Source organism: Lygodium microphyllum, chromosome 11, assembly GCF_053477565.2.
Source record: "Lygodium microphyllum isolate KBCC chromosome 11, Lygodium_microphyllum_v1.1.10, whole genome shotgun sequence".
In the NCBI taxonomy this organism is placed as follows: domain Eukaryota; kingdom Viridiplantae; phylum Streptophyta; class Polypodiopsida; order Schizaeales; family Lygodiaceae; genus Lygodium; species Lygodium microphyllum.
The window spans coordinates 151,002,053-151,014,132 of NC_141145.1; the positions used below are offsets into that span (position 1 = coordinate 151,002,053).

The window sequence follows — 12,080 nt, forward strand, 5'->3', positions numbered from 1 at the left end:
CTCACTTTATACTTGCTTTATGGAACATTGTTTAGTACCTAGTGTTGGAAGAGTGGTAGTGCAACATGCCCTACTATCTTTTTTTTCTCTCTATATCCATTGCTAATCTACTATACACGTCGCTATTAACATTGGTAAATGTGTCGGAAAGCATTGCTATTTGCGTCGCAAAAGTGATGCAAATAGTGATGGATCTATAGAGATATGTATACCGATGTTTTTAGCGACAACAATGATAAATTTTTAGATGAATATTTTTGTCACTTTAGATGTTGGTATATGGCATGTATCTTGTTGGGGGGAAAGAATCTGTCCTTAGGCATTTCATGCCCAGCTGGTTTTCTGCCAAATCAAACCATCTCTGAAAAAATGCCAATACATCGGACTTCTGCTTAATGGGATAAGCCCATACTTTATGTGAAAAATTATCTATGAAAGTGACAAAATACTTCGCACCACCCATAGATTGATATGGCATGGGCCCACATACATCAGAATGAACCAAAGCCAAGGGCTCACTCATGCGTGAGATACCGGACTTCTTATGCCTAGACCTAATCGCCTACCATAAAGACAATGATCACAAGAATCAATATGGGGATGAGTATGTCTTGCGTGCTTTTGAGCAGTTATGTGATGAGAGGGGTATTAAGCGTCAGTTGACCACCCCCTACACCCCTCCCTAGAATGGTAGGGCTAAGTGGATGAATAGGACCATCCAGGAGAGGGTTCACAATAAGCTTAGCCATGCAGGCCTACCCCAGCACTTTTGGGCTGAGACAATTACAACTGCCGTGCATATCATTAATAGATCGCCCTATAGTGTCATTGATTTCTAGGTTGTAGAGGAGGTATGGACATGAAAGCCTCCCTCTTATGCACATTTGCATATCTTTAGATGTGAGGCATTTTTCCATGTGTCCAAGGACAAGCATAACAAGCTAGATCCTAAGAGTGTTAAATGCATATTCCTTGGCTATGGAGATGCAGGAGAGATGGGTTATCGTCTATGGGATCCGCAGGCACAAAAAGTCATTCATAGCCATGATGTAGTCTTCCATGAAGACAAGATGCATAGGTAGCCTGAGAAGATAGTGGAGATACCTAGGGTTATATTTCAGGAGGAGCCAAGAGCTCCCGTATAGCCAGATGGACAAGCCTGCAACAGTAATAGGTACTCATGCCCAGGGTGTTGGATAGAATATTGAGGAGGCAGTAGAGCATGCACTATGGCATTCTACTAGAGATAGACGCCCCCTGACATATTTCAACCCTCGATGCATTATGTCTTGGTTACAGATGTAGGAGGGCCTTTCACTTATGATGAGGCTATGCACAGGGGTGACAGTCACTCCTGGGAGAGGGCTATGCAGACTGAGATAGACTTCTCGCATAAGAATGAGACTTGAATTTTAATTTCGTTACCTAGTGGCAAGAAGGCTCTGCCATGCAAATGGGTGTACAAGTTGAAGAGTATCCTTGGACACCCTAAGCCAGCTTATAAGGCAAGACTTGTTGCTAAGGGTTTTAAATAAGAGCATAGAGTTGACTTTGATGAAGTCTTTTCTCCTGTGGTTAAGATGACTACCCTTCGCTTGGTTTTGGCCTTAGTCACGCGCTTGACTTAGACTTGTATCAGATGGATGTCACGATGGCATTTTTACATGGGGATTTGCATGAAGAGATTTATATGGAGCATCCTAAGGGCTGTGCAGAGCCTAGCAGGGAGCATCTAGTGTGTAGGTTGAAGAAAAGTCTTTATGGCTTGAAGCAGGTACCTAGGAAATGGTACCATAAGTTTGATGCTTTTATGCAGTCATAGGGCGATCGTTGTAGTGCTATGGATCCATGCTTGTACATGAAGAAAGCCCATGATGGATCTTTGCTTATTTTGGTACTCTATGTGGATGACATGCTATTAGCAGGGAAAGCATATGATGAGCTAGATGCTCTTAAGGCTCAACTCAAGAAGAGCTTTGAGATGAAGGATCTGGGACATGCCTCTCACATACTTGGTATGCACATTAGACACGATAGGCATCAGGGACTCCTCTACTTGTCACAGAGGGAATACATTCATAAAGTCCTTGAGCACTTCTACATGCAGGATGTGAAACCTATTGGATTTCCATTGCCTTCTTATGTGAAGGTACCACAAGCCCATTGTCCACAGACAAATGAGCAAAGGGCGGAGATGGCCAAGATTCCCTATGCATCCACAGTGGGCAGTTTTATGTATGCCATGATAGCCACTTGTCTAGATATTGCATTTGTAGTTGGTGTTGTGGCATGCTATATAGCTACACCTGGCAAGAAGCATTGGGATGCCATGAAGGGTATCATGAGATATCTAAAGGGCATTGCAGATATGTGCATATGCTATGGCAACCAGGATACAAGAGTCGTGGGGTACACTAACTCTGATTATGCAGGACATGTAGATAGTAGGAAGTCCACTTCTGGCTATGTGTTCACCTATGATGGAGGTGTTGTCTCTTGGATGTCCAAGGTGTAGAAGTGTATGGCTCTTTCCATCACTAAGGCCAAGTACGTTCCAACCACTGAGGCTTGCAAGGAGGCCATATGGTTACGCCGTTTGGTTCATGACCTTGGTATTGATGCTATTCCTACACTGCATTCGGATTCTATGAGTACTATTCAATTAGCCAAGAATCCGGTCTTCCATGCGAAGAGGAAACACATTGAGGTGAGGTATCACTTCATATGTGGGGTCGTTGAGGACAAGTCTGTTGACCTTGTCAAGATCTTGACTGACTAGAATTCTACAGATCTGCTCACCAAAAGCCTCTCTATGGAGCACTTTGCCTTCCTCAAGAGATTGATGGGAGTGGGATGAGATGACATCTTTCCTCATCTTGTTGTACATGTGTACATGTACTATCTTTGCTTTTTCTTTTTCACTCCTCACTGGGGCAAATTTGCCTTTAAGTGGGAGGTTGTTGGGGGTAAAGGCACCTCCGCCTAGCTGTCTGTGTATTACTACAATGATAGTACCTGTGCCTACACACTGCAGGCAGTGGGCGCCCATCACCGTCACTTTATTCTTTATTCTTTTAGTGACAAATGAATAAAAGGAAGGCCGGTCACACATTGTGACTGTTGGAGTTTCCACATTGTGAGTCTCTCTCTCTCTCTCTCTCTCTCTCTCTCTCTCTCTCTCTCTCTCTCTCTCTCTCTCTCTCTCTCTCTCTCTCTCTCTCTCTCTATCTTACTCTCCCACCATAGCTCTCCCATGCAAGCTTCGATCATTCTCACCTTTCATATATTGTAGTGAACATCATCATAAAAAACCAACTTGTTGACTTCACAATGTTCCCATAGGAATAAGAAAACCAAGTAACTCATCTACAACAATCTCGTCATTGATTGTTGTTTAAGCTTGAGATAACTATTAAAATATGAACATTGTTTAGATGGATGTCTATACTAAAAAAAAAATGTGGCATCTCTTCCTCTTTGCCCATTTTCCCATTATATCATCTCTAGCTAATACATATGCCTCATTGCATAATATTGATACGGAGAGAAATTTCACTTATTGTGTGTTTGTAGAGAAATGACTCATCCTTAGTATTACTTTGCACTTTTTAACTCTAGTAATTGCTAGTTATCATTTTACTAGCTATTATGTTTTGGAAATTCCTAAATTTAGCAACATTTTCTTCCTCCTAGATGAGTGTCAATTCTTGGATAATTTTTCTCAAGCATAGCATGCCACAATGTACATTGTAGACATTAAATATAAGAACTTGAGTGGTGTAGTTTGATGGAGGAGCCATGGTTGCAGTTGATAGATATGTAGCTCATGTTAGTGAAGTTGTGGAATGAATTTGGCCCCCTTAGCTAGGTAAGGTTTCAAGTGTGGTGGAGGACTAGATTTTGTATAGAAATGTTGTTTAATTCTATCAATACATGTGACACATTAGTCCTCACACAATGATCATGACTTGAATCGTTGGACACGAGGGATTGCTCACTATGTAAGGATGAAGAACTTAGTGATGAATGTAAATTAAAAGATCAAGTAGTCTTTGTGAGCTTCAGTATTACAATTGATAACCTCGTGTGTAGTCACTTCTTAAAAGAAATGCTAGTCTTCTATTGCACAATGTAAATATTGATGAGTTAGGAGATTGATCTCACACACTAGGAAAGTTAAAACCTCTTGGGCATGTCCCACACTTGGGGGCCAAATCTATGTACATGTCGTAGTGTAGTTAATGTATGAGAGTATGTGGTTGTATAGCCTAATATATAAATAACAAACTTCTTAGGTTTCTTCTTATGGAGGTTGTTTTTGTAGCAAGACTAATTCTCATGTCTAAGATATGGAAAATATTTTCATTGTTGAGAAAAAGGGGAATATGAAAAATACTATAAGAAAATAGGAGGTAGGCCCATAGGTAAACATGTGAGTTCAATGTAGGGTGGAGTTGATGTGCATGTATTTGATATAAGGCAACCACTAGTTGAAATGATAGTTGGTGCATATGAAATCTTATTGTCTAAAGTGCCCTTATCACCTAGCTATTGCAAGTACCTCCCTAGGCACTAGAGTGGGTGAATGGAATTGCAGGGAAAATGACATAAGTAGTCAGGTCTAATACTAAGAAAGCAAGAGCTTCCTAGGTATGTCTTACCCTTGATATGCCCTGAGCATGTGTGGGGGGAGAAGGGGGGCTAGGAGCTTTGAGTTGAATCTAGGTGATCAAGGATAGTAGACATCCTTAACTTTAGTACCCCTAGGTGCAACATAGTGAATGTGAGTGCATATTCCTTCTTCCCTTTTTGTTCTATTTTCTTTTTTTAAAAAAGAATTCCAACCTTGTTCGTATGATATGTTGAAGTAAAAAGGATTCTAAGAACAACATCTTTGGCTCTCAACAGAATTATAGACATGAGTGTGTAAGATAGTATAGGATAGGATGCTCATGTTGCAACTAGAAACTCAATTATGAAATTATTATCAGAGAAGAACAAAGCTCTTTAAAGATTTGTCGATGAGAGCATATTTGAGGTGAGTGGAGAAAAATTGTTTGACTTTCCTTAAAGAACCTTGAATTTGGAGGGGGTGGGTTATCAAGGTAGAGCATTCACATTTCAACCGCATGAAATGGGTTACTCTTTACATAAACTTGGTTTGGGTGAGTTGATGGGCCTTGATGGCTTCCTCCTTGATTAGCATGATCCTGACATACATTGCAACGGTTCTCACTTGCCCCATCCTCGATTTTACAAAGGGGTGAAGCAATCAATCAGTCTTTTCTTCATTCTCCTTTGGGTGTCTTCAAGATTTGTCTCCTACAAACTTGTTACTTATTCTTAATATCTACAGTCACTATATCAAAAACCATGAAATGGCTGGAGTTATGAATGAAAAATTGGAATGTGTAAAGTTCATTTTAAATTTTCTCTTTGTTGCCCCCCTCTTTGTTGTTATCTTAGTAGATGCTTTGGGTTGGTTGGTCTAAGTTGAAATAGATGTTGGCAATCTGCCTCCCTAATAACAATAGAGGTAAGGTAAACACCTTTGTTCTACCTCCTACATGTCTTGATGGAGACCCATAGCGATTGGTCTTAGCTTGTTAGAAGCACATTGTGGAAACTTCTTTCTTCTTGGGGGGGTGGGGGGGGGGGGGGGAGGGATTCTTATAAGTTTAAACTACCCAAACTTGCATGGAAAACCTACACCCTTCCTAAGATCAAAGGGGTTAGGGTCACCCTTACATTCCTTTTATGGTCAACAATCTCTCAGGTAAGTGGATTGCAGAGGATTCTCTTGCTCCTCGAAGAAGACTAGGTAATTGTTTTACACAAATGCATCAACCTCGACAAATTGTTTTTCTACCTATTCACCCTCGACAATAGAATAAAGCTTGGAAGATTACTTTGAAAAATATGCTTTGTTAGGAGACCGATTGGGACATCAACTCAACTAATGGAAAGACCTCAATATCATTTAGAATCAATTCAATCTTTCATAATCTAAGATTCAACTCATCAACACATAGTGCAAACCTAGGATTAGGACCTCTATAAGTATTATGGCCACTTAGATTATAGGCCCTTTCTTTATATTTTAGCCTTTGGATGGAAGGACACAAAGCCTCTCATCTTCATTTGTAGAAGACAAGTTGGTATGCACTCCTTAACTAATGAGTTAAAGAAAAGAGGATGTACTGATGAACTCTTCATGTTGAGGTCTGAATTGGCACCGAATTCATAGTTGGAGTTGGTAAGTGGCCACATGGTAAGCCGAGACGAGCCCTCTACCACACGGGTGAGGAGGCATGTAGGACAACCTCAACCACCAGGTACTACAACTACCTAGTGCCAATCCTAATGTGAGTCTTGTCCTGCCTCAATCTACCATGTCGAATGATCATCATGTAGAGGAAATGCTAGATCCCCATATCCTCTTGCTTCAAAGCAATAGAAGTTAGTTTGGCCCTTTACGTGAGAATGGTGTGCTAGGCCATCCTCCACTCCATTTTAGCATGATTGCGCCATCGATCTCTAGCATCATGGTTCTGCCTCCCCCTCACACAACAATCACGATAGTTCTCGGAAAAGGATAGACATCATGCTCAAGTCCCTTCTTGGATTGCAGAGAGGTAGAGCAATTTCTTATGTTCCTTGCCAGCTTTTGCATAACAACAAAAATCAAGGTGTCCCCCTGCATGGAGAACATCACCCCTCCCCCAAAACCCCATCGCCCTCCCCTCCAGCTACCATAAATAAAACTATTGTCCACTCCATGCACTAGTCTAACTTGAAAGAAGATGCTGCTAGGAACATGGTTGAATGAATATGAGGAGGCTTACCCCAAAGCCCTATTGTTTGCAGCAGCCCCAACTAGAATACATTCAAACTAAGCAAATGGAGCAACACTGGCTAACCCCAAACCTAAAGAGGATGACACCAAGAAGGTACATTCCCGATTCAAATCCTCGATGAAGGTATGTTACACTGGGTGAAGGAATACCAATCTCGTGCTCTGTATGGTTTGTGTCATGGGCCTACGCCCCTAATAAAAGTATTAAGAGTGTGGGTCAGCGAATCATTGGCATCCCCCCTAGGAATCAAAGTCCTAGTGTACACTCCTTAACTCCATAGCCTCCCTCACTGATAGGCAAGGTCGACAAGCAAAAGGCCTTACACCGATATTAATCCCCCATTGGAATGCCCAAATACTTGGAGAGGTAGATTTGAGGAAAAAGGTAGAGCACAGGTTTCCACCACAACTGGAGGTTTGAATCGCGGGCGGGGAAAACAGCCCGGACAAGAAGATTTCCACCGGCGGACAAGTCCAACATCAAATTGCCTTTTACCGCATCATTCCCGCGAAGACAACGTCCCACGTTTTGTGAGCGTGTCTTGCGTGCACGATCTTCGTCGTTGCTCTTTAATGGTCCAGTACACGCAACACGAGTGACTAATGACTGTTCAGTTCATCGTTGAGAGTCGAGACGAACTTGTCCTGTGCGTGTCCGAAACTGGACGAGCCTCGGTGACCATGCAGCTCCTCGACCGCCGCCTCCCTTCCTTTTCTGCTCCTGCCTACGGTAAACTCCCGATCATCTCATTTCATCCGACATGTCCTTCGATTCTTTCATTCCTCAAGGCTCAAACTACAGCTTTCGGTTTCTTGCTACTTCCATGGCAGTTTAATCAGCTGCATCTATGATGTAGAAATTGAATGTCTGACGCAGTCGTCCGGCAAAATGATTCATGACTTTTTATGCTTGATTATGGTCTCCCATCCAGCATGAAAGTTCCTAGCATGATGGTGCTGTATTTTTCTCAGATCGAAAACCTTCTTGAATGGAAGTCAGATGTTTGGACTTGAGCAGACAACAAAATGATTCTGTGCTTTATAATCGTGTTCTCTCATCCGAGATGAGAGTTCTTGGCATATTAATTTGCTGCGATTTTCGCCAGATCAAAGACCTCCTCAGTCAGTAATTACATGATGAAATATGACAAACTTATAATTCTCTGCTCGACTATGGTCTCCCAGCCACTATGAAAGTTCCGGGCAGTATGTGCTGAGCTTTCTTTTTTAAAAGCGTGAAAAAACGTATCTCGCAAGAAGTAACCAAACTTAACAGAAAATATCTTCTGCAGGGATTCTGATTGGGGTTGTGATGGGTGGGGTGGGTATACTTTACACTTGGCTGCGCAAGGCGATAACCCCGCCACCCCCGAAGCTCTGTGGATCTCCAGGCGGGCCGCCTGTGACTGCCCCCCGTGTGAGGCTCAAAGATGGTCGGTATTTGGCCTACAAAGAAACTGGTGTTCCTTGCAGCATTGCCAAGCATAAGGTGATCTTCGTGCATGGATTCAGTGGCTCTCGGCACCATGCTCCAGAATTCACAAAGGTATGATTTTGTGTTACCTCACAGATACGCACCAATCAAATGATCAGCTTTGATTAGGCCACTCTTGGCGGAGAACTGAAGCTTTATTAATTGCATAATTGGGACTGGGGGATCTTTGAATCTTGGAACAGGTGACTTGTAATCGGTAAATGTATGCTCCTTTTCATATACTCCACAAGTTCGGACTCCCAATTTAGTTGGAGAACCAGCGATTTTGTTGATCTTGTACAGCATGCATCACGAACCCTAAACCCTAAGCCCTAAATGATCTTCCTTGTACAGCATGCATCACTAATCCTAAACCCTAAGCCCTAAATGAGCTTCGGAAGACACTTCAACATATGCAAACTCATTGGTCTTGATATCAAAAATTGTATAAGACTATCTCAAGGCTATGCAGGGTCTACATTACACATGTATACAAGTGTGTATGTGCATGTAGAAAGTAGCCATGTAGGTTAGATCCAGCTACAAGGTTTGGGGAATTGATGCATAGCTTGATACACTACTCTTTCATCTCAAATAAGGCAAAAAATAGAGAAAAGAAAATATGTCAACTGATGCAAACAAGTTAGGGCTCCTTTTTACTTTGGACTCTAGTTCATTTGCAAATGTCCAGTTCTTCATGTTCTTCTGCTCTCTACATTCACAGGCATTTCTCAACGAGCACTCGATCTCTGTGGTGAGCTTTGATAGAGCTGGCTACGGGCAGAGTGATCCTCATCCTGGAAGGAACCTTAAAAGTGAAGCACTTGACATTGAACAGTTAGCAGATCTTCTCAATTTGGGGGACTCTTTCTTCTTACTATCTGAGTCAATAGGTGGATATTCTGCTTGGAGTTGCTTGAAGTATATACCGCACAGGTTGAAACTGCAACCTTTTCTAAGACTATGGATCTGATCATCTCTGTCAATAGACTCATATTGTGTTAATGATGGTTCTCACAATGTCAGACTTGAAGAATCATACACATGCATGCCTACACATCATTTTTGTCCTTTAAAAGGGGTATTTTATCAAATCTGTGTATGCCTACCCCAAAAGTTGTATGATCTTTGTCCTCCTAAACGCACTAGTTTCGGGCACTGAAAAATAGCATCTGATGTGGGCAAGGATTCTGGCAGGCTAGCTGGAGTTGGAATGATTGTACCTGTGACTAATTACTGGTGGCGTGGCATCAGTCGAACAGAGTTTAAGCAAGCTTTCAGCACCCAAAGACTGGAGGATCGAATGTTCCTACGAGTTGTGCATTACTTCCCTTGGCTTACGTACTTCTGGATGACACACCCATGGATCCCTCGTCCATCTGTACATCCTCCAAACATCAGCGCTCTAAATGCTACTGACAAGGCAGTGACTAGGAGGATGGCAGGACGCCACATCTCTGAAGAACACCTGGCGGAGGTAAATTAGCTGTTCATGATTGCTGTAGAATAAGACTTGTGCATTGGGTTGACAAAACTGTTGTTCCATTTGATTCTATTTTGATATGGTAAACAACGCTCACCATTCTAATCAATGATTGTCTATATTGATAGAACAATGTGTATGCTCCCTGCTCACAGTGTGCATGCAATTCATGATGTGAAGAATGTAGTTCAGGGACTGTTTTCAAATGACAGTAACAGGTGGGAAACTAATCGGATACAATCTTCAAAACATACAAATGCGCACAATCCGAACGCCAGTGGACTTCCTATACTCTTCACTAGCAGAGTCATGCATGGTTCTGCAGAGAAATACCCCCAAGCTTGCATCCATTTTTGACAGTAGGATAGGGCTAAAGCATATCTCCGCCTGTTCACATTGCATTTAGATGGTGATGTTTCAGGTCATGTGAGCGCCTAAGACATCTCTCACGTGACTCTATTATGCAGCTTGCAGAATCAACTCAACAAGGAATTGCAGAGTCACTATGCAGGGATGTAAGGGTTATGTTTAGCAATTGGGAGTTTGATCCAGGTTCTCTAAACAATCGATATCCTGATAATCGCATCCATTTGTGGCAAGGGGAGGAAGATTACCTCGTCCCTCTAATTCTGCAGCGTTACGTTCACAGGAAGCTGCCTTGGATCCAGTATCATGAGATGTCTGGATGGGGGCATCTTGTGAAATACCATGAGGGCTTTCCAGACCAGGTCCTCAGAACCTTCATTTTGGGTGAGAGATTTGACCAAACAGCTCTTCCTCCCATATAACGGTGTGGGGCCCGGGGGATTCATCAGCTTACAAATTAATTGACACATAAAACATGCGTAAAACCCTGAACTCACCAGCCGGTCAAATTCATATGCTGATATGACTGATTCGCCCAAAAATGGAAGATGAGCTAAACTAGCCTTAGGCTAGCTGTTTTGTCGCAATTTATTCCTTGAACCGTGAAGTTTAAATTTTGAGATAGAATTGATCATGACTAAGAACAGTGATAATATCCATTATGACTAAGAGCTGGGCAACAGGAGCTGTATCGCAGGATATTGGTCACTTGATGTGTCTCTCCCAGAGAGAGTTGAACAGCGCTCTCTCTCTCTCTCTCTCTCTCTCACGTTTCCAGTTTAGAACAATCAGAATAACTTTGCTCCAAGCGCTCAAAACAACAATTAGCAGCTTGGGGGAGTCGGAAAATTCGTGTATTTATTAAACGTTTGCTCTTGCACATCAAATTTGCAATGTTGGAAATGACAAATTACACGAGCATGTCTAACACATTCTTGGACACTTCAGTCGAAACATAAGGTACCAATAATCCAGTCATGGATATTCATGATGATTAAAGGGAGAGCTAGAAGAGCTACTAGCCGACAGAGCACGTTCTTGTTTTTCATACTGTGGGTTAGCTTTGATGTATCCCATAGAAACTTTGAAGGCACCATGTTGCATATATTGTAGATTGTAATAGAGAAGCTCAAGGTTTACCAATCATGTCCTCCATTAAATTAAGAGATTGGATGATGGGTAGGGATAGGAAAGCATGTACATGATGGCACCCTACTTTTAAGAGCAACTTGGTTGATAACTTGTAGTGTTATGACTCCTAAGATTTGGTAGGAAACCACCAAATTATTGGCATGAGAGTGATTTCATGATTGGCCTTTTTAGTCATCGGTGATTTTAGCAAGAGTTTAAAGATTTCGTCATATAACCATTTCAAGGTATTGAGAGTTGGCTTTCTTCATGGAATGCATAAATAACCAACCATTACCATAGTTGTCATTAAAACAATGCTTAGTTTTACAACTTGAAATAGTAATGTACATGTACAAGCTAGTAAGGGATTACTTTTTTAACAAAAAGGTGGTCTATAAGGCTAATTATCTCTTTTTCTAATAAGAAATAAGTTATTGCTAAACAATAATTATTGATTTTCTTTTTGAGAAAAATAGTCTCTCATGTTGTGTTAAAAGAAAGATTTTAACTTAAAAAAATTATGTTATAGTAAATAAATGTCTACGATTTCATTTATTCTAATGAAACAGTTTGTGATATTTAAAGAGGATTCCTCGGGTTTCATTATTCAAGGTGTGTATGTGTAGGTACATTATGGATGATGGATGATGCACTTGCACTTGTTTACTTACTCAACACGATATTAAAAGGTAACACGATATGTGAGAGCAAGGTATACTCTTGTATTATTCAATCAAAGAAACGATACAACATAGGTACATCCCAGGATT

General features: G+C 41.5%; 1 protein-coding gene across 2 annotated transcripts; it reads left to right on the forward strand.

Moving 5' to 3' along the window:
• Window positions 1–7,400: 7,400 nt before the first annotated feature.
• LOC148029524 (uncharacterized) lies at window positions 7,401–10,935 on the forward strand. 2 transcript variants are annotated; one of them, XM_087688382.1, is made up of 6 exons: window positions 7,450–7,586; window positions 7,829–8,062; window positions 8,149–8,402; window positions 9,055–9,266; window positions 9,528–9,807; window positions 10,281–10,935. In XM_087688382.1, exons 2-6 carry the CDS (start codon window positions 8,047–8,049, stop codon window positions 10,599–10,601), a joined length of 1,083 nt encoding a protein of 360 aa, XP_087544508.1. In that variant the 5' UTR covers window positions 7,450–7,586; window positions 7,829–8,046; the 3' UTR covers window positions 10,602–10,935. The 2 variants fall into 2 exon arrangements, with proteins under 2 accessions (XP_087544507.1, XP_087544508.1); XM_087688381.1 differs by lacking the exon at window positions 7,829–8,062 and having other exon boundaries at window positions 7,401–7,586.
• The last annotated feature ends 1,145 nt before the right edge of the window (window positions 10,936–12,080 follow it).